Here is a 23,046-nt window from a genome sequence, read left to right as displayed (position 1 = left end):
ATGTAACATGGCCGGCCTTATTATGTAGTCACCTAACTTTGTGCACATACTGAAACTGTGACAGGAGGTGTGAATTAGAAGTAATCTTTAGCTCTATCCTGTTTAAATGCAGCCACAACCACCATGGTGCCTACCTATTAAGAGACTAAACTTACACATTCAGTCCTGACTGATGTGTGCACACACACACTTTTCATGTTTTGGTTTCTATCGCTTTTACATAAGATACTCGTTTCTTCTAAACGTCAGGAAGATGATTCTCCAGCGTAAGTCTGATGATGAACATTACCCACATAATGATTGGCCCACTTCTCATGCTAGCATTCCCTGTAAAATCACAGAGTCCATAATTTACTCTCACCTGGCATTCTTTCTACTGTCCCCTTCTTCCTGTACTGATAACGTGGAGTAGAAAAATTATTTTCTTGCAACACTTAACTTCTAGCCCTCACACGTTTCTTGATTTTTAAAAGGCATTTGAAAATTCTTCTAATCATCTATTCTGTGTTCAACTAAATATTCTTGAAGCTAACATTCTTTAGTGCTTTTATGGCTTATCATTGTGGATTGAATTTCTTCTGCGGGTGAGTGTTATAACTGAAATCATTATGTAGCTATCCTTCAGTAGAACTAGGATCTTGACTGGGCTAATCTGTGGTAAATTGAATATAACTAAGCCCTAGCAAATATAAACACATGCACGTTCCTCGTCATAATATGACACCGCGAAAATACAACCATGAACTTTTTAAGGTTGAATTGTTCAGCACAAAAGAAGAAACATTCCCACAGAGCCTATTATTTTATTGCTGCTTTTGAACATACATTATGCGTACACTGAGACGAAAAATTAGGGAAATTTTTTTTAGTGACAGGATCACTGGAAACTGTAAAGACATTCAATACCTCTTAACAGTGTGCTAGCCCTTGAAGTATGGTGCTATGCACAGTGTCTTGCTGCATTCTGTACATGCACGACGGGTGTCCGCTCACTGCTTATATAGCGCCAGAGTAGCAGCATCTGAAGTCCAGAAGTGCTCCCTCTGGAAAATGGCGTGCCATGAGTCAGGCCAATTCAGACTGAGCAGTTAGGATGTAAAAAGAGTCGGAAGAGCTACTGCAGCCAGTGCAGGGAGAAGAGGACACCATGGAACCACATTACCAGCCTCGCCTCGGCAGAAGTAAATAGACCATGAAAGCAATAGCACCCCGTGAATGTTGGTAATAAACAAACCAAGGAAAGTACCAATAAAGATGAAAAATCAACCTCATATGAGCTGCGACCACAAGGAGAAACTGGAACCACGAAAATGTGTCACCATAAACCATGTGAAATACTCAAGGTCAAAATCCCTGCTTTTCTGGCAAGAACGCAACAAGGAGGTGGCACCTCTGAGTAAGCCTACGACCTCAGTATGAAGCAAAAGTTAAAATGCAAGTTCAGTGCCTTAATGCACGATAAAATGGGGCAAGGCGGAAATCCGTTGCAGCTCCTGCAGGGAAAGAATCCTCAAAGAGTAATAACATAGTAATCTTGAATCTGTCTCCTGATACAAACAGTTAGACTATATATTTCTATTCTTTCTTAGAAGACACATGTAAGTCATGCACCAAAGAATGCTAATGGCATGTTAAGCTATAATTGCTACAATTTTACCCCCCCCCCCCCCAAGTGTAAAATTACTTCATTACAAATGTTTAGTTCTTACTAAACTACAACATGCAGCATCCGCCCGAAGCTTAAGTCAAGAGATGCCTGTCAATCAATTAGAATCTATATGAAACCCTGCGTCTTGATTCATTCTTTTCAGTGATTATCAGAATTCTGGCATCACCATTAAGAAAGTAAATTAACTCTCACCGCTACTTCCACCCAGTGCAGAATAATATATACCCTTTGGTTTGGTTCTGTTAAACTTATAACCCAAAGCGACTCAGGCTACGGGAGATACCACGGTGGATGACTTCAGAGAAATTTTAACGCGATAGCATTAAGGGCCCCGTGTCGCAGAAAAGTCGGCGGCGGTAGCCGCCGTCCCGCGTCGTCCGGCGTTGGTCGTGAGCGAAAAATCCCAGAAGCATTAATAAATAAAAACGAGTAGGAAAAATCGCTGACCTGAGGAATCAAACGTGGGCCTCCGGGGTGCGAGACGAGCACGCTAACCACTCCGCCACGCTAGCTAAATGGTTTGAAATGGACAAAGGCGTGTCTATTGATTACGGTGTTGTCTCAGAAATGTCCCTTAGAGAAGTGTATTGTGACATATAATAATAATTATGAGCATGCAAATTACAGAACACACAGTTAAGCGAGTGGCAAATTACTTTTCCGCTGTACTTCCTCTTCGCTTGGCGTGCACGTAGCGCCGTTATGCGTGTGGCGCACGGAATAAGATAGACGGGGCATGGCCTCCGAGATTCTCATCACGCCGGCTCGGATCGGCAACAATGTTGCCGACGATCTACGATTGCAACTTGAGGCCCGTGCGTTTCGGCAAGGTGGCTGGCAGCGCTTCTACGTCCCGGAAGGGTTAATAATAAAAATGAGTATAGCAAGTTGCTTTATGTAAGAATTCGAAACAGAGCCTCCCTTCTCAGTGCACGCCTCAGTCGCATTGTAAGCGAAGGAACGCTTGTACGCGCGAACTGGAACAGAAAGGTTCTCTCGCAGAGGCGGTTAGGGGAAGCGATGACGTCACTGCTAGGGCATAAAGCGTCGGAACATGAGCTCGCTCTTGAGAGACGTGTAATCAAAGCGGTTGCGTCTACCAGTGCCGGGCGCACTACGGTGTCTCTTGTGCTATAATGTCAGAATCACGTTTCAGAACAAGTAATTACCAAACAGTCATGCTTTGGACAAGTTAACGAGTGTTGTATCATGTGAACTAAGTCTTTGTGTCACTCAAAAGCGCGACAAGCAAATGAGTATACGGTGCGAACGGGGCGCGATAACACTATCGCGTTCCATTCTTAAAGGCGAAGCTTAAGTGTCCTCCAAATTTTTGACCACACGGATGGAGGTCTTTATTTGCACCAACTTCATACACAGAAGGCATGGGCGCCTTTCTTTTTGCCTCTACTGAATTTGCATGCCCCACCAGAATAAAAGTGTTCCATAAATGGGGCGAAACTCACGCCAAACACAGCACTCAAGGCAATAGCCCCGGGGTTCTCCAGCCTGTTGCGACCACAGATGAAGGTCCTTAGAGCCAAGGGCTTGCCAGCTGCTGTACTCTCGGTGATGCAGGCTGTCAGGGCCTTGGCCAATAAGGCAGCACCCCCAGTGCCCAGGCCATTATTGTTCAGCCGAAGAACCTGCAACACATAGTGGTCAGCATTTGCAATGCCAGGACACAATTAGAGATCAGCGCAATAGACAGACAGCCACTGCTGTCACAACATACAATTCTCCAAAGTAGGTCATCATCAGCAGACTATACCCCAGAAAGGCAAATGCCTTCCCTTACATTCTTCCAATTAAAACAATCCCGCGTTAGCTGCATCCACTTGACCCTGCAAACTTCCTAACTTTCTGCCGTCCACTGCAACACTTGCCTTTTTTGGAATCCAATTTGCTACCCTAAGCGATCATCGGTTACCCTCTATTCGCACTACTACATGCCCTGCCTATGCCCAGTTCTTGATTTTCGCTAGAATGTGGTTAACTCAAGTTTGTTCCCTGATCCTCTCTGCATGCTTCCTATTGTGTGCGCGAACCAACGCACAGCCACACCCTCTCCTAGCAAAAGGACGCACGACCGCTCTAGTTGCAATGCCTCCTTGCACGCGTGAGCCAGCCACTTCGGAGAGACCAGCAGGGGTCCCCCCTGCCCACGACATGCAGGCCAACGAAACCCAAGCTGTACTTTCCTTGGAACTCGACCAGACCATGTGCGAGACCAAGGCACAAAAAACAATGCCTTCTTTACAAGAGCTTGTGTTTTTTTATTTCCCTCTCTTCTCCTCTCTCCCAAAGCACAATAAACGCAGTCTCTACCCAGCAACCGAATTGAGAGGTTCCTCGCTCACGGGGCTCCCACACCCCGAACGTAACACTGGCAACGAGAAGCAGGATTTAGAGCAGACACAGTTGAAAGCCAGGTCATGGCTACTGGAGCGATGAACGATGCCATCGAGCCATTTAATGGCAAAAATTGGTCTTCGTGGATGCAGTGCCTCACTTTCTACTTCATTGCAATTAACGTCACCAACAAAGTAAAGAAGTGCGCACTCCTTCTGACGCTTTGCGGGACTGAGACTTTCGAGACTGCCTGCACGTTGGTTGCACCGAAGACTCCTGGAGAAGTCAAGACTTAGTCGCACTTCTCCAGAAGCACTTCGACCCTAGGCCATCTGAGCTGTAGAGCCAGTACGTCTTCCAGCGACGCGACCAAATGCCTGAAGAATCGATCAGCAACTACGTCGCAACCCTCAGAGGTTTGACAGCTGACTGCAACTTCGAAGTGCTGACGACAAAGTCTGCAACATCGACTTCATCGGCAGAAGGAGACACAACTGTTCTAACGAATTCCACCATGGTGACCCAAGACGTCATGCTTTGCGACAGATTCGTCTGCGGCATCCGCGATGAGCACCTCCAACAGAGACTGTTCTCGGAGAAAGACTTGACGTTTCAGCGCGCTTTTGACCTGGCCATGTCAGCAGAAAGTGCGTCGAGGCATTAGCGAGGACTCATGGGAGCGACAAGCTCAGCAGAAGTGCACGAAACTTCGTAACTCAAAAAAGAGCACAAGAATTCACCACAGCAACGACACTGTTATCGATGCGACGGCTGGCACGAGGATCATACATGCAAATTCAGGACTGCACAATGCCGTTTTTGCTCAAAAAAAAAAAAGGCCACATCAAGAAAGCTTGCATCACCCGCAAGAAGGGAGCCAAGGAAGGCAAGCCTAACACCAGGCCAGGAACGCATAGTGTGAACGCTCAGGCCACGAGCAACGACACTCCACACAGCGATTCGTGCTACGAGCTTCACGCAGTGAGTGAGCGAAAACCCTGCCCCAAATTCCTAGTTATGTGAAAGTCAAGGGAAGGCTGTTAAAATTCGAAGTTGATACGGGCGCAGCATGTTCTTTAATCAGCAAGGCTACTTACCACCAAACATGGCCAACGAACGTCCCAAAGCTAACAAGAGAACTCCTTGACTTGCACACTTGGTCGCGAGAGGAACTTCCCACTCTTGGATCAGCACAAGTTCGTGTGCGATTTAAATCAAAAGACTATGTGCCACCTTTGCTGGTAATGAAAGGAACTGGCTGCAATTTGCTTGGACGTGACTGCTTTTCTGCACTGCACATGAGATTGCACGGAATTAATCAAGTGGCTGAGCCAACACCAGAGCTGCAAGAGGTTCTCGCAGGCCATCCTGATAATAATAATAAGAAAATTTACTTATTTCTTTTTTTCAGTACAAATGCAGCCTGCCAAAGCCTCCGGAGGCTTGAATGGCAGTGCCCGGCAGTAGAAAGCATATAAACCATGCACCGAGCGGACATTTATTAAAAAAAAATATATAAAACAAAATTAAAAAAAAAAAACGGAAAAAAAAAAAAGAAAAAAGGAGAGAAGAAAATGGATTCAAAAGAGTGAACCCAAAAATGTACACACGCCAGGTGAGAAAACATGTAAAAACTTAAGTAACAAAGCTGTGAGCTGGAACTAACTGACGTGTTCAAGCAAGACATCGAAAGCTACATGGAACCCTTGGTTCATTTGGATTTGGAGCAAGGCACAACGCCCAAGTTCTGTAAGGCACGTATCAAGAGCCAATGAAGGAAGAGCTCGACCGTCTTAAACAACAAGGCATCCTGGAACCAACGCAACATTCCGAAATGGCTGCACCTTTAGTGTGGGTGCAAAAAAGAGACTGAACATTTCGTGTTTGTGGCGACTACAGGAGCACAGTTAACACAGTGGTCAAGAAGATGGCGTACCCGCTACCAACAATCGCGGAGTTATTCGCAAAGTTGCATGGTGAAACCATCTTCTCAACGCTGGATCTCTACCAGGCTTATCAGCAGCTCAAGGTCGACGACGAGACGGCCGCAGTGCTCACCATCAACACTACCAAAGGACTGTTCCGAGTGAAACTGCTTCCTTTCGGAATATTCGCTGCGCCAGCCATCTTCCAGCGTATGACGGAGACAACATTGGCAGGAATTCCTGGGGTGAGTGTTTACCTTGACGACATTATTGATAGTGGGAAGGACGCTACAGAGCATGCGCAACGTCTAGACAAAGTCCTGTCGAGATTGAGCGAGAAAAGCCTACGCCTCAAGTAAGAAAAATGCCGCTTCGGCATCAAGTCAGTCGAATTTCTCGGACATGAGATTGATGCGCAAGGCATTCATACAATTGAGGAAAAGATCCAGGCTATCCTTCAGGCTCCAAAACCGACTGACAAGACTTCTCTGCAGGCTTTCCTAGGGCTTTTGGCATTTTATGACCGGTTTCTAGAAAACAGAGCTACAGTTGCAGCAGAGTTGTACAAGCTTCTGAAGAAAAACACACCCTGGACGTGGGAGAAAAAGCACCAGATAGTTTTTGACACGCTCAAACGAGACACAGTCTCTACTTTTGTCTGTGGATGCGTCACCATATGGCGTCAGCGCTATTGCATTCGGCAGAGAGGCCCCAATTGTGTTTGCATCGCGAATTTTGGGAGCCGCAGAGAAGAAATACTTCCAACTAGACAAGAACGGTCTCGCAGTAGTTTTCGGTGTGAGCCATTTTCACCAGTACATCGCTGGCCGGCGTGTGACCGTATTAATGAATCATCAGCCGCTCCTCGGCATCACGAGAGAAAAGAGACAGTTACTGCAGATACTCTTGCCCGATGGTGTCTGAAGTTGGCCACGTACGATTATGAATTGGTGTACAGGCCTGGACACCTGAACCAAAATGCTCACGCACTTAGCAGGCTGCCACTGCCCGCCCAAGTAGATGAGCCACACCCCCCTGCAGATGTGCTCATGCTGGCTTCCATGCCGAGCATCAATCTGTCTCCACATCAACTCGCAGAACTGAGCCGGGAGAATTCGTCGCTGTCCCGCGTAATAAAAACTGTGTCAAGTGGAGATCTGCACAGACTGTCCGGGCAGAAATTTTCTGCTACCTGAGCTCTCGCTACAGCAAGGTTGCCTTATTCGCGGTAGAAGATGGGTTGTTCCGGGGGAAGCGAGAAAAGATGTACTGGACTTGGCACATGCAGGTCACAGGGGCGCAGTAGCCATGAAAGCGTGCGCTCGAGGATACTTTTGGTGGCCCGGTGTCGAGAACGACATAGAGCGGCTAGTGAAAAATTGTGCAACTTGCTGCCAGCATCAAAGGACGCCACCTAGGGCTCCACCTCCTGATTGGAAGCGCGTGACTGCTCCATGGTACACGGTCCACGCCGACTTTGCTGGCCCCATAGAGGGAAGGATGCTGCTAATTGTTGTAGACGCGTACATTAAGTGACTCGAAATGCGCTACATGCGTAACATACAGTCATCAACTCTAATCTAGGAACTGCGCAACCTGTTCGCGACTTTCGGCATTCCCGAAAGGCTGGTAACAGATAAAGGCCCATCCTTCATTTCCAAGGAAATATAAGATTTCCTAAAGAAGAATGGTGTAACGCACATTACAAGCGCTCCCTATCATCCGGCCACGAATTGACAAGCAGAGAGAATGGTGTACGAGACAAAGCAAGCATTGGCCAAGGATCAATCTGGAACATTCGCGTGCAGGCTGGCTCGGTTTCTGCTCAAGCAGCACACAACTGTTTCGGCAACAGCAGGCAGAACACCGGCCTCTCTCATGTTAGGAGGCGAACTCTCGACAGCACTCACACGTATTCAGCCAAGACTTTCTGAAAAGGCGACCTCGGACAAGAGCGTTACGAGACGAGTGGCCATGGGAAAATCGGCCTTCTTTTGCAACTTCACAGGAAGCCCTGCTTGGAATGAAGGAATCATACTGAAGAGACTAGGACATCGATCTTGGCTAATAATCAAGCCAAAAACCGGAGCGGTTCATCGGCACCTTGACTTCATAAAGCCAGGTGCTGAAGCATACCGTCGTCAGAAGATCCGCCACTGAGCGATCGGACCAACGGACCAGCAAGCAGCAAGCGAACAACAGTCCACACTGCCGGCTCCTTACGTGACCACGACACCAGCGGAAACTTCGCTTCCAACATGGAGAAGCTGATGCCCGGCAAGAGGATTGCGCAACGCAACTCTGTGACGACAAACAAAGGGAGTCCAGGCAAGATCAAGCTCCGCCAAGGCCTCAACATGAAAGTCGTCTACCCAACCAATATGGTAACCCAATCTAAGGAGGAAGGGATGTTATGTACGTGAACCGACCCACAGCCACACCGCCTCCTAGCAAATGGACGCATGGCCGCTCCAGTTGCAATGCCTCCTTGCACGTGCGAGCCAGCCGCTTCGGAGAGACCAGCAGGGGTCCCCCCTGCCCACGACGACGATGACACGCAGGCCAACAAAACCCAAGTCGTACGTTCCTTGGAACTTGACCATGTGCACGACCAAGACACAAGAAGCAATGCCTTCTTTGCAAGCGCTCGCGTTTCTTTCTTTCCCTCTCTTCTCCTCTCTCCCAAAGCACAATAAATGTAATCTCTACCCAGCAACCAAATTTAGAGGTTCCTATCTCACGAGGCTCCCATGCCCCGAATATAACACTTCCTATCTCTGCACTAGACCTAGAAATTTTAGTTTCATAACGCTCTGGGTTGTCCTTAACTTAAGTAGAACCCTTTTCGTTAGCCTACACGTTCGTTTCAACCCAATAGGTGAGTATATACTGTTAAGGTGCAACTGTTATATACTTCCTGCCAGAGTGATACCGGTAAGCTGCTATGTATAACCCGCGAGTATTTGCCACATGCGCTCCATCCTAATTTTATTGTCCTAGTTATTTCCCTTTCATGATCTGGATCTGTGGTTACTAACTGTCTTAACATATTTGTCTACTACTTCCAGTGCTGCGCTTCTTACTGTAAACTGCAGTTATTTTCCGAGACTGGTGAAAAATTACTTTAGTCTCCTGCCCAATCTTTTAGGCCTACTTTTCTGCTTCGCTTGTCTAGGTCATAAGTCATTCTTTGCAGTTCGTCCACTGAGTTACTCAGCAGGGCAATGTCATCAGCAAATCGCAGATTATTACTGAACTGTTCCTGAATGTACAGATGATTTTTTCGTGTTTCTCAGGATACACTATTAAGCAATAGCATGAGGACCCCATGCTACAAAAAACCCATCGTTGTCTCCTGAATCCGTTGTCCGGAGGCAGGAAATAATTAGTGGAACTTCAAAATGGTGACAATAGGGGAGCTTTCAGGTGGAGCAAAAATCGGTGAAGAGATTTCTGTAAGAGGGATAATCCATAGTATCCACATATTCTGATATAATTAGTGCCAATTAGACGGGTTCTGCGGATCGAACGTAGGCCTTCTACATGCGAGATGGACACACTGAGCGCTGGCTACGAAAGTTCATTGGTTTAGGCATGTTAGAGGGGAACCTAGTGAAAGCGTTGTGGTATTTCCCGTAAAGAGGGAACTGTGAGCATGTGCTAGTGAGTCTAATTAGAAAAGTTCTAATTAAGCAGTAGCAAAATGCATTGTTCATTTTTTCTTTGCTTGACCAGGCCCATTGGTGATGGCATGTAGAGCTCCTTAAGAGGATGGCAGAAGGTGCACGAGTAGAACGTTCCAAATGCTTCTTTGTGCTAAGTGTTATCACATTGAAAGCATCTTTCGCAGTGTAAGCTGTGTGTCAATTTCTCAATGTGGAAGCACCCTAAAGGACAACAGGCCACTATTGTATTGAGGATTTATGCGCTACTTGCTAGACAGAAGACAGGTGAAGGACAACACACGACACTTATATCGTGCGTTGTCCTTCACCTGTACCCTGCCTAGCAAGTAGCGCATAAATCCCCATTATGATAAACCAACTGGCCTCGGCAATGCGAAAAGTAAAGACGCAGTATACTGTATTATAGGCGACTTCAATGCCAAGGTAGGGACCACGGCCGGTCTCGAGGGAGAGAGCGCGCGCTCTTTCTTACGGCCTTCTCAATCGCCGCGTGAACAATGGGAACTTTTCTCCTTGAGTCACGCTCTCCGCCGCCGCAAGGGGCGCGACCTGCTCACTGTTCGCTCCGCATCTGCTTCAGTGGCGGCGGGTGGCTTTTGCCTGGTTTCGCGCTGTCGCCCGCGGGTTTCGTGGTGAGTGTAGCCCCTAAATGAAAAATTACAGAAGGTAGATGCTGCAGCGGCATCTTGTCAGCGTGCTACGCACGTGCACGTGAATGGAGTCTTTATATTAAAAAACATTGTCGCTCAGCAAACGCTCGATAAACATATGACATGTATTGCGGCATGGTATCTACTTTTGTTTATTTTAATCTTATTTTTTTCCCAAGCTTGTACAAGAAGATGAAAAAAAAAAGTGAATGAGCAGTGATCACATCGAAGTTTCTTCAAGGCAAACATAACAGCAACCATGGCAAAACCGTCTTTCAGCGCTAGATGAGAAACCATCGAGGTAACACCGAAGATGAAAATAATTTTATAAAAATGTAATGTAAGTTGCACAATGCTTACATGATATAAAGTATTGGTATAACGTCAGAGTAAACGCTTTTAAGTTTTGTTTTCAATTTTGCTATAATTTATAGACCAGCAAATGTTTTATGTTGTATTATAAACATTATTTTAATTTTGCAAATAAATGTTGGTTTAATGAAATGTTTACATGATATCATGATTATTTCATGAAAACAACAGGAAATCTATTTCAAGCACTAATTCCTAGCAATATTTTCATTCTTTTTCTAGTATGTTTTTGAACGAATAGTTCCTTGTAACTTTCTGCGCAGTAATGCCTGCCTTAGAGAGCAATCGCTGCCCCATTATTTTGGTAGAATGCCTTGCTTATTACACATGCGCCACTGTTACTCAAGGGACACTCCTCAATAATGGATATAAAAGCTTTTCTCTGTGCTATTTATTCAGATGTGACTATAGGAGTTGTATGTCGCGCTGTATTGCGCGCCTAGGCACCTAGTGTCGACACCGACGAAATCATTTCAGCTCTGCCGCAATCAGTAACCGAGGAACTGAAAGAAGTGATGGTATCTCCTGTCATCCCATTACCCACTGTCACGTATTCTGGTTTAGCTTACGTCGCTGGATACATTGTGAAGTTAATCAGTGACTTCGGGTGTGACGCTTGTGCTATCCTTCTTGAAACCAGCGAAAGAAGCAGCCCCATGTACACTATTCTGCGAGGACAAGATTCTAGCGGACCGCATTATGCAAAACCAGAGTTTGTAGCCCTCTTGGACAAGGTTGCGTCTCTTTTTGAAAAAGCTGTCGTGCACCTACCATACACAAATGTCCTTGAAGTCCTACAAATCTTAATCCAGCCAGCACTCACCTTGGCTGAGTTGTCCGGAAGGCATTGACAATAGCCATGCTATAAGGTCCGCTTCTTTAATATGTGAGAAATTTCTCAGAATACTTCTTGTCAATTATGCTAAGAAGGTGACAGACAGGAACGAAAGGCCAGCTCCTTATGTGCGCAAACCGTCCAGAAAGATTTTGAGACTTTAATTTTCTAGCCGCATGTACCGTTTTAATGAATGAGTGCAATGTGTTAACTTTGAAGGACATTTTTTTTATTGCTTGCTACAATTTTCAATTATGCACATCTGCTTACGCCCATTTCCTTGATTAAATGTCGTTTTTTTTTTATCACTGTATTAAACTATGACTGTCTACGTGTGCGTCATTCGCGAGACTACGTATACATCTGCTGTCTTTCAACCTACTAATTTGTTTTAAACGTAGCTAGAACAGCCCACTTCACTAGACAACTGAAATTTTAACTGTATGCGTAAATGTTTGATCCTTACTCTGAATCTGAGAGGTGCTATGAATTTTCGTCAGTGCCTGTTTTGCTCTAAACGAAAACGGCAGCGGTTGACAGAATATCCACCGAACAGTTTGCCATGCACTAGCGTCAGGTCGCGTTATACCAGCTTACAGCTTTCAAAGGCACACTGCATAAAATGGTACATATAGTTTTGTGAAAAATTTAGGGGCAAAAAGTGTTGATGTAAGTGCACCCGAAACTTCATTCGACCGTGCGCGACAGCACTGACGAAGGCGCGCGCGCTCTCGCGCGCACGCGCATTATTGACTATTTTATTGCTCATACACGATAAATCAGACGCTGATTACGGCTTCTTCCTATAAGCCATAAGGGGTGAAATATCAGAACCTGCCGGTTGCAACCGATGCGGGCGGAGCGAAGAGCGAGCGCGCGTTTCCCTTGCGCGTGAACGGCTGTAGCGGAGGAGCAGCAGTGGGGCGGTGGCGACCCCACCGAGGCGCGGCGGGCGGTGGAAACAGACCCCATTGGAGAGGCCGTAAGAGAAGAGAGAAACGCGCTCTCCCTCGAGACCGGCCATGGTAGGGACAAAGCAGGCAGGAGACCAGGCAGGAGACCAGGCAGTAGGTGACTATGGCATCGGTTCTAGGAATAGCAGGGGGGAGTTACTAGTTGAGTTTGCAGAGCGCAATAACTTAGGAATCATCAATACCTTCTTCAGCAAACGGAAGAACCGGAAATGGACATGGAAAAGTCCTAACGGGGAGACTAAAAATGAAATTGACTTCATAATGTGTTCAACCCCCACCATTATGCAAGATGTAGAGGTAATCGGGAAAGTGCAATGCAGTGACTACAGGATGGTGAGGTCCCGAATTAGCCTAAATCTGAAGAAGGAACGCAAAAGATTAGTATGAAAGAAACCCATCAACGAATTAGCGGTAAGGGGGAGGGTAGAAGAGTTCAGGATCTCACTACAGAATAGATATTCAGCTCTAACCGAGGATGGCGACATTACCCTAGAAGCAATGAACAATAATTACAGAGATATCATTACTGAGTGCGCGGTAGAAGTAGGCGGTAGGATAGTTAGAGAGGATACCGGTAAGCTGTCTAAGGAGACGAAAGATTTGATTAAGAAACGCCAGAGTATGAAAGCTTCCAATCCAACAGACCAGATCGAATTGGCCGAGATATCAAAGCTAATCAATAAGCGCAAGGTGGCCGATATAAGGAAGTATAACATGGAGAAAATTGAGCATGCTGTAAAGAACGGGGGAAGCCTTAAAGCGGTAAAGAAGAAATTGGGCATAGGCAAAAACCAGATGTATGCGATAAGGGACAAGGCGGGCAACGTCATCACAAATATGGACAAGATAGTCAAAGTAGCCGAGGAGTTCTATACAGACCTCTACAGTAGCCAAAGTAGTCAGGACCGTAATGAGATTGGCGGTAGGGAAAAACAGTCATACGTTCCACCAGTGATGAAAGACGAGGTCAAGAAAGCATTAAAAACTGTGAAAAGGGGGAAATCAGCTGCAGAGGATCAGATAACTACAGATTTGCTGAAGGACGGGGGGGGATATCGTGCTAGAAAAACGGGCCACCTTGTATACGCAGTGCCTGGTGTCATTGACGCTACCGGAACCATGGAAGAATGCAAACATTATCCTCATTCATAAGAAAGGGGCCCCTAAAGACCTTAAAAATTACAGACCAATCAGCTTACTGTCTGTTACTTATAAGGTATTTACTAAGGTAATCGCTAATAAAATCAGGACAACCTTAGACTGCAATCAAGCAAAGGATCAAGCAGGTTTTCGGAAACGGTACTCTACTATTGATCATATCCATACCATCAATCAGGTGATAAAAAAATGCTCGAAATATAACCAGCCCTTATACATAGCATTCATTGATTACGAAAAAGCATTTGACTCAGTTGAAACCTCGGCGGTGATGCAGGCATTGCGAAATCAGGGGGTAGACGAGCCGTACGTGAAAGTGCTGGAAAATATATATAGTGGCAGCACAGCAACCATAGTTCTGCACAAAGAAAGTAACAAAATTCCCATAAAGAAAGGTGTTAGGCAAGGAGAGACAATCTCCCCAGTACTATTCACAGCTTGCTTAGAGGAAGTATTCAGAGACTTGGAATGAGAGCAGTTAGGGATAAGGGTAGATGGAGAATATACCTCAGTAATCTGCGATTTGCTGATGACATTGCCTTGCTAAGCAACTCGGGGGATGAACTGCAAATAATGATTGATGACCTAGACAAGAAAAGTAGAAAGGTAGGCTTGAAAATCAATTTGCGGAAGACTAAGGTAATGTTCAACAGCCTCGGGAAGGTACAGCAGTTTACATTAGGTAGCGAAGTACTGAAAGTAGTAGGCGAATATGTCTACTTAGGACAGGTAGTAACCGCAGATCCGGACCATGAAAAGGAAATAACAAGAAGAATAAGATTGGGATGGAGCGCATTTGGCAAGCACTCGCAGATTATGACTAGCAGCTTACCGGTATCGCTCAAGAGGAAAGTATACAACAGTTGCATCTTACCTGTACTAACCTATGGGGCTGAAACGTGGAGGCTAACCAAGAGAGTTCTACTTAAGTTGAGGACAACCCAGAGGGCTATGGAACGAAAAATGGTAGGGGTAACATTAAGAGATAGGAAGCGTGCAGAGTGGGTCAGAGAAATAACTCAAGTAACCGACATTCTAGTGGAAATTAAGAAGAAATGGGCATGGGCAGGACATGTAGTGCGAAGAGAGGATAACCGATGGTCGCTTAGGGTAACAAACTGGATTCCAAGGGAAGGAAAGCGTAGCAGGGGGCGGCAGAAAGTTAGGTGGGCGGATGAGGTTAAGAAATTCGCAGTTGTCAAGTGGATGCAGCTAGCACAGAACCGGGTTAAGTGGAGAAATATGGGAGAGGCCTTCGCCCTGCAGTGGGTATAGTCAGGCTGATGATGATGATGATGAACTGGCCTCTGTGTTAGGATTGTTAGTCACTATTGTGTCATGCCATTAAGATGGATCGTAAGTGTCTCCTCAATTTTTCTTTCACACGGTTGCTACTTAATTAAGTACATTTCGTGGGAGCCCCCAGAAGAGGACTTGGCCCCTCAGGCAGGAACAATAACAATGGTCATTCCCCCCATAGTAGTCATGCAGCTGCAAATGGGCGCTGAATGATTTCTTTCAAACCAACTTTCCTTCCTTCTGCAGCTGCACTCGTGAATATCTCGGCTACTGTCACACTTACTTCACCCAGGATGTTTCCACCTTTCACTGTGAACTGTAAGTGAATTTAATCCTTGTCCTTGCATGCTACCCTAGTCGTCACTAAGTATAGAAACTGTCCTAGTCCGGCAGTAATCCCAAGTCCGAGTCTCTGTGCAGTGCTCTACTTTGATGATAACGTGCACAGATAAGCCACGTAATTATTACTCTGCTGAGCCAGGCCCACAAAGCTCGAAGTGGGGATCATCCGGGAACTTTTTATACAAAAAGCAAACGTCATGGAAACTGGCTCTGCTCTTCCACCACTGCAGCACATCTTCAATGCTTTCATGAGTCAAGATATTTTTCTATAGTTCATCCTCAATTGCTTGCAGTTCAGTGGCACTACGCCAGTCCCTGAATTCGTCAAAAAGCCTACTGTGCAAGTGTAGTTTCACTAAGTTCATAGCTCCTTTTTCCTCCTCAATTTAGGGGTGGTGTCGTAAGTGGTTTGTTACTCATTTTCAATGAGCATGCACAGCTGGCGGCCACAGAAACATTGCACACTTTAACGACATGAAATTCTTTTGCTTTCAGTAAAGATTGCTGAGCTGTATATAGGAATAGTCAAATGTTTTTCTATTTTCATAAAGCACCAGCAGCAAAGTACCTACTTTCTCCATTTTGTCGCTGGCCTCCTTAACGGCTCCAGAAACTCAATGACATCTTTCAGCACTGCACTGCTGACCAGCAGTTGGCCACCTCTCTCATTCAAAAGTATGTCAATGGCATAATGTAGCTTCGAAAGTGACTTCATCATCGTAACTTTCGAGTTCCATTTGGAGCTTATTCGCTGGCCCACTCCGTGGGGCCACGCTAGCAAGCGCGCTTAGGTACTGCGGAGGGGAAATTAGCAGTTAACAGCACTAGGTTTTTCAATTCTGACTTAGTCGAAATTGAAAGACCTATGTTACTGCAAGTGTTCATTTCATCCCTCCGCGCTGATCAGCTCACATATCAACAGTCACAGAGCAACGACAGTCTTTAACTGCTGATTGAACATCAGGTGTTATTTCTTCTTGAACTATAGCTGCAGAAACTTTGCATGGCATAGTATTGGGTGCACAGGAGCACATTCCTTGCATGCACTATTTCATCCGCACTACTTCTGTAGCATACTTCAGCGTACAATAATGAGTCAAAAGCCAGACATTAGCCCTCTAAGTATGGGTCCAGGCCTGACCTGGGCCTGCAAATTTAAGCCCAGCCCAGGCCCAGGAAGGCAGCTCATGTTCCAGCCCAGCTCGCAGGCTTCAGAGTGGGCCTGGGCCCAGGTAGTGCTCTAGATCAAAAACAGACCTCAAGCTGGAAGCAGCATGGTGAACTCAGCAGGACAACCAAAGCTTCAGCGCCAACTGGTCCAAATGCATTGTCACTCAGATCCAGTTCTGTCAACATTGCCTTTGACAGCAAGACACCAGCACTAAGGTACCTCTGAAACAAAGAGTAATCACGCATCCCGGTTAAGTGCGGTAATGCAAAAAGAGAAAAAAGAGCATTAACAGCTTTGTCGCCAGCACTATGCATGGTTTCCCCAAAAGCAAGCTCTGACTCACGTACAACAGCATCGGGAACTTCAGTCCTGAGTCGACCGGTGAACATGTCTTTCCACAAGGCTCTCTGAAAGTAGATGACCAGTAGCAGAGTCATCAAATAGTCGGAATGGCCATTCTAATAAAAAAGCGTTAGATGAATGGCCCATACTTTGGTGTTAGAATTTTTACAACGAAACTATAGTTCAAATCTGAACATAAAACTTGTATCGGATTTGGAAATAATAGCAAACAAAGGCAGACGAGACGAGCGAGTGGACACGGACAACTGCCTATTCTCTTGTTAATTGTATCGGATGCCCATATGTAGAGTCATACTGAAGAAGGTGCCAAGGTTTAAACAGAGGCCTCTTATGACAGGTAACACAAAGTTTCACTACAAGCTAGACAACGTAGGTGTTCAATGTCAAAGGTTGAGGACAGCTCGGCACAGATGTGATGTAAGCCCCTGACATTGTCCGCTCTATAGTTCTGAAGTGAATGCTTACTTGGACAAGGAAAAAAAAACAATGGTGCTGAATCGAAACGAATGGAAAAAAGGGGACTGAAATACACACTCCTCAGATTCCATGACACACTTTATGTCAAGTAAGATAATGTATGGCATCAGTTTTGTCAAAGTCAGGCAAGGCTGGAAAGCTTATTAAATGCATCATGGAAAGTAGCCGGGCCAGTTGGTAAGTTTCTTAGCAAAACAGTGTGCAGTGTAATGTGACACAGTCAAGAAGACACAGTAGATGACACAGCGCTGATTAGCGATTGAAGTAATTTTATTGCTTGCAGGCAATAAATACTCAAATTATGGACTAATGACCAACAAAAGCAAGAAAGCCATGAAAACGTCATTTTGTCGCTCCAGTCATCATTACTTATCCAGAGAGTCAATTTAATTTTTCATTAATGTCAGTGATGGCATGCTAACGCCAGTTTATCGGCTCTTTTGTATGATATAAGCTTCATATATGTTGCACATGCTATCTTGCAGCAGTTTGTTTTTGAGGTGCCTCGGTTAACCATTTCGCACAGCCTAGATAATTGCCTGGAAGAGTTGCCTGGAACGGATAGAGCATCATGGCAAGGAAGGGTAAAGGCTCCGCTGGCAGCGCTACAGAGGGAGGTCCTAACATAAACTGCGATGCCTGTGGAAGGTGGGTCTACTTGGATGAAACATCGTTCGACGACCTGGAGTCTGCAGCTGAGGGAGAGGCCTTCATGTGCAGGCTCTGCAAGCGATTGGACGCCCTTGAGGCTCGCCTGACGGATCATTCATGCCCGCTATGCACGGACCTGGAGACCAGGGTGGTGTTGCTGGAGAAATTGGTGCAGGTGTTGCAGAGAGAGTATGACCCCTCGACCAAAGATACGGAAGATGCGGACAGTCGAGGGATGAACCATATCTCCCAATCGTCGGAGGGAGCTCCATCACAGTGCCTTCAGGCGTTAGAGTCGGTGACAGACGTGATGCAAGCTGTCGATGAGGTACCACCGGAGGTTACAACCGAGGCTTCGCAAGTGCAGCCCCTTCAAACGTCGGTGTCGGTGCCCACACACAGGCCTGAGGAGGCCCAGGCAGAATCGAGCCTGTGCCAGAAAGGAAATGCAGCCAACGCAGTCGGTATGTCCCAAAGCTCCTTTGGTGGCCCGGGAAATGCAGAAGAAAACGACCCCAGCGCCAGGCCCCCAGGACAGTTGGCCATCGGAACGCAACAAAGCTCCCGCAAGAAGCGGCCCAAGAGGGATAAGCGGGCACTCAGTGGAGGGGCTCCTCAAGTACGGGCTTCCGAGTGCGGCGCCCAAATGCAGAATGCCAAGGAGACAGAAGGCGGCGGTGGGCGACGTGAGACCAGCAGCCCTCATGCGTATCGAAACGCACAGATCGGCCCCCCCATGGGAACACAGCGGGAAGTAGTGGTAGTCGGCGACAGGAATGTGGTCCTTGTGGTGGATTCTGTGGTGGCTGAGCTGGCAGCTCCGGAATCGCTTGAATTCATACACGGAGCCCGAGCGACGATGGCCGACACCATCACCTACGTAATCAAGTACGAGCAGGGTGCTCGACCGGTCCCGCGAAAGTACATCCTGCATGCAGGGATTCACGACATACTGAATGGCAACCCGGAGGCAGCAGTCGATGCACTTGAGCAGCGGTGGATGGGGCAGCCAGGGAGCCTAATCGTCTGCTCCATTCCGAAGATACACAGCAGAGGCGGAGAAACGCGGGCTGCAGTTGTCCTCACGAATGCTAAGATCAAGAAGTGGTGCCGTAAGACAGGCAACCGTCTTCTGGACTTGAACAAAGTGGATCTCCGACTGGAGATGGCTACTGGATACAGCAAAGATGGCCTACATTATAATGCAGCGGCGGCGCAGAAAGTCAGCCGCAGCATTGGCACGGCAGCGGCGGTTTTTTTAGGCTTGGGCAAACCGCGTCGTCAAGACATGTGGAAGCAAGCTTGGACGAAGCGCCCCGACGAGCACCCACCCAGCAGGCGACACGGAAGCTCAGCACGAGACCAGCCCCATTTGGGCTCCACCACACGTGAACCCAGGGCACATCTGACTGGCCAACAAGTCCACCGGCGGGGAACCCAGCCTACTCACAGCCAGAGGGATCTGGTTCAGCTCATTCAGGAGGCTCTGGAGAGCGTCCTGACCAAGAAGTGGCCAGCTTTGTGAAGAACAGATGCAGCCCCTGCGGAGAATTGAGCCGGCACCCGGAACATCAAGATGCGGGAGGCACGCGCCGCAAACGACGCAGAGGCCCTCGTCGCAAACGGCAAAGCAGCAAGTTCAGGATCGGTTTCTTGAATATGCAAGGCGCCAGAAGGCAGCAGAAGTGGGCAGAGTTGGCGAAGGAAATGCGGGACAACGAGTTCGCGTTTTTCGCGGTGGCAGAAACCCACCTTAGGGATGCGGAAACACCTCCCACGGAGCCAGGTTTGCGGTGGGAAGGCTGCAACCGGGAAGCAAACGAAAGGCGAGGGGGAGGACTAGGGTGCCTGTGGATGGATTCCCAACAGTGGACTCGGGAAAGACCGTCGTGCCGAGAGCATATGTGGCTCACGGGTAGTGTGGCAAATAGGCCTGTGGCGTTGGCGATAGTGTACTGGTGGTCGGGGGCGCCGGCAGGCCAGAATGGGGTTTTCAGTGCCTGCTTGTGTGCGGATGTGCGTGATCTCCGGAGTCAGTATGACATTTTGATAGTAGGCGATTTTAATGCGCACTTGGAGGAGCACGGACGCCAATGGCAAACTTCTTCTGGATGTGGCGAAGAATCAAAGTTTGATTATCGTCAACCTCACGGAGAAATGCCGGGGGACGGTTACATGGGCGGCCCGGGACAGATCCTCCTGCGTTGACTACTGCCTCATGTCAGATGGACTGTACGAGGCGCTGGATAGGATGACCATCGACGAAGACGGGAGTGGGAACCTGGCCAGTGACCACAACCGGATACGCTTGGTGTTTGGCCAGGTAAAGTCGCACAGCAGACGGCTGGAAGGACAGGGAGCCCGGCACCCTACGGAAGACGAACTGCAAGGGATGGCAATGCTTCTGGAGCTACGGGTGGACGAGTTTGACTCCTATGAGTGAATGGTGGCAATTATGCAGGAGATCCTCAATAAGCGTCCTACATGGAAAGCCGGCCGACACGGAGCGAAAGGCTGGTGGACGGCGGAGGTAGCAGCAGCCATCCAACAGAGACGGGCGGCCAGCTGGAGGCATCGCCATATCTGCCAGAGCGGTGATCAAGGAGCAGCGAAGGTAGCCTGGGAGCAGTACTTGGCCTGCAAAAGAGAGGCGGCTGCCATGGTCCAGACAAAGATCAGGAACCTCGATCAGCGTTTTATGGAGGGCCTACAGAGAGCGGGCAGGCAGGCCCCTCGACGTTTCTGGCGCTACATACAGAAGGGAAGAAGAACGGCCCCTCAGAGACAGCTCCGCACATCTCAAGATACAGGCCCAGTGGAGGGTCCAGCCTGCCTGCAGCTGCTGGAGGCGTGGTGGAAGGCGCTCTTAGAGGTTGATGACGGGAGCTGTGGGAGTGCTCTTGATGGGCAGGTTGTGTGGTAAACGGCGGACACCTCTGCCACGGACGACACCGACGCTGGAGCCAATCTGCGTCAAGCGCCGTCAGACGAAGAGCTGAAATGAGCGGCTGGCAGAATGGACGCTGGGACAGCGGCGGGCTGCGATGGCATTCCCATGAGTCTAATCAAGGTGCTCGGGCCGAGAGCACGCGAACGTGTGGGGGATATGCTATCCGAGGTGATGACGGAAGCCCGGTTCCCTGCAGATTGGAAGTTGAGCAGAGTCCGCCCACTCTACAAAGGGAGTGGGGACAAACGAGATCTGACCAACTACAGGCCCATTGCCGTCACGCCCGTCCTTTACCGGATGGCGATGCAAATTGTCAGGACTCGACTCCAGAGCTGGGCAGAAAAGAAGAAGATTCTCGGGGAGCTGCAGACGGGTTTCCGAGTCGGCCGACGCATTGAGGACAATTTATTTGTCCTCACTCAATGCATCGAGATAGCCCTGCAGACGCGGAGCCCGTTATATGTGGCTTTTCTGGACATCTCGAAAGCATATGACCGCGCAAATCGCGAGCTGCTATAGGAACTACTGCAGGAGTATGGGCTGACCGATCAAGACGTGGACCTGTTACGACAGCTGTACACAGGAGTAGTGGCATGTGTCGAATGGGACAGGGGGAGTACGGCACCGATAGGAGTTCCACGAGGTCTCCGACAGGGTTGCCCCCTTTCACCGCTCTTGTTTATGATTTACGTGGCAAATGTGACGCGCCTGTTGGAAGTGTCGGGACTGGGTTTCAGCACGGAACATCGGGAGGCTAGCCTGCGAGTTGTCCGGCGTATACCTGCGCTTGTGTATGCGGATGATTTTGCGGTCATGGCGGACTCACCCGCTGAACTGCAGAGCTTGCTGGACATCTGCGGCAGGGGGATGTCTAGGCTTCAGCTGAGGTTTAGTCCTGCGAAATGCTCTGTGATGGTGTGGGGTGCGGTGAGCATCGCTTCAGCCGCTAAATAGTTGGGAGTGCGCCTAAGCTGTGACCCTGACTACATGACAGCGCAGGAAAAGGCCCTCGAAGCCGAAGCGGCGAGAGATAGAGGGATCCTGGGCCGACAGGCACTGTGGGCGTACAACAAGTATGAGGTGGTATGTGCACTGTGGAAGATGGTGGCTGTGCCGGGGCTCACGTACGCCAACGCAACACTGTGTTTGTCTGCCGGCACAAGGGAGTTCTTGGAAAGACGGCAGAGGGACGCAGGGCGAATGGTGCTGGGGGTCCACAGGTGGAGGGTGTACAGGGAGATCTTGGCTGGTCCTCATTTGCAGCTCGTGAAGCTGTAGCGAAGCTGAGCTATGAGGCCAGGCTCCTTCGGTTGCCGGACACGAATCTGGCGCACCAAACGTTAGTGCACATCATATACGCAAGGCTATCGACGCGATCGTTTCAAGGTGGCACCCTCCTCCATGGCGTCGGCGTCTGCTAAGCCCAGCAACGCAACGAACGCGAAAATCCGGGAGCAGTTGCAGAAGACGGAGGCGCGAGAGTGGATGAGTGGAATGATGGCGAAACACACCTTGGCTCTCTACCGGGCGGCGAAGACAGCTATCGGCCGTGAGCACTGTTTTGACAATTCGTGCGGTAGCGGCTTGTTGGCGGAGGCCCGCTGCGGAGTGCTCTGCACGTGCGTATGGCGTGCAAAATTCGTAAGCGGTCTGGGCACCGCTTGCGGCACCTGTGGAGTGGCGGAGGAAACGATCCTAGAGTGCCCCGGTATAACACCGATCTCGGAGGCCTCAGCCCTCCCTGCTGCCCTGGGTTTCGGCCAGACGGAGCGAAGTGTAGTGGAGACCACTAAACGACGCCTGGAATACTGGTGGCGGAATGGGGCGGTGCAACAGAAGAGCATTCCGGATGTGAACGCGCCAGAGTGAACTAAGTGGTCGAGTGGAACAGATATTGTGTGTGTGTGTGTGTTTTTGCATTATCTTTTTTTTTTTTATTTGGCTCCGCCACGCCAACAGGTGGAGGCGACCCGTTAAAAAGGGGGCAGCCGTCATCACCATCACCATCACCAATTTGTTGGGCGCGTTACATACTAGGTTTACGCCAGCCCGCCTGACCATTTTCTTTAACATGTGGCTGACACCGTACATGCATGGCATGATAGCCAACTTCCACTCTTCCATCTGGGTTCTCTTTGGGTTTAATTGGCGAAACTCCTTCAATATTTTACC

The 23,046-nt window shown here is 48.3% G+C and overlaps 1 protein-coding gene across 1 annotated transcript in view; it reads right to left on the bottom strand.

The window, feature by feature from the left end:
• The window catches only part of LOC146194057 (ran GTPase-activating protein 1-like), a 98,673-nt gene that overhangs the window by 56,270 nt on the left and 19,357 nt on the right, over positions 1-23,046 (bottom strand). Inside the window, exons 3-5 of the mRNA XM_084602952.1 lie at positions 16,781-16,840; positions 16,520-16,654; positions 3,136-3,315 (exon numbers count right to left, since the gene is read on the bottom strand). Of these exons, the coding sequence (XP_084459078.1) occupies positions 3,136-3,315; positions 16,520-16,654; positions 16,781-16,840 (375 nt within the window). The remainder of the gene's footprint in view (positions 1-3,135; positions 3,316-16,519; positions 16,655-16,780; positions 16,841-23,046) is intronic.

The sequence above is a fragment of the Amblyomma maculatum genome, chromosome 4, assembly GCF_055883805.1.
Source record: "Amblyomma maculatum isolate TAMU_Amacu chromosome 4, ASM5588380v1, whole genome shotgun sequence".
NCBI lineage: Eukaryota > Metazoa > Arthropoda > Arachnida > Ixodida > Ixodidae > Amblyomma > Amblyomma maculatum.
Note: the sequence above shows the minus strand (reverse complement) of the source record. Positions and strands in the feature narration are given on the sequence as shown.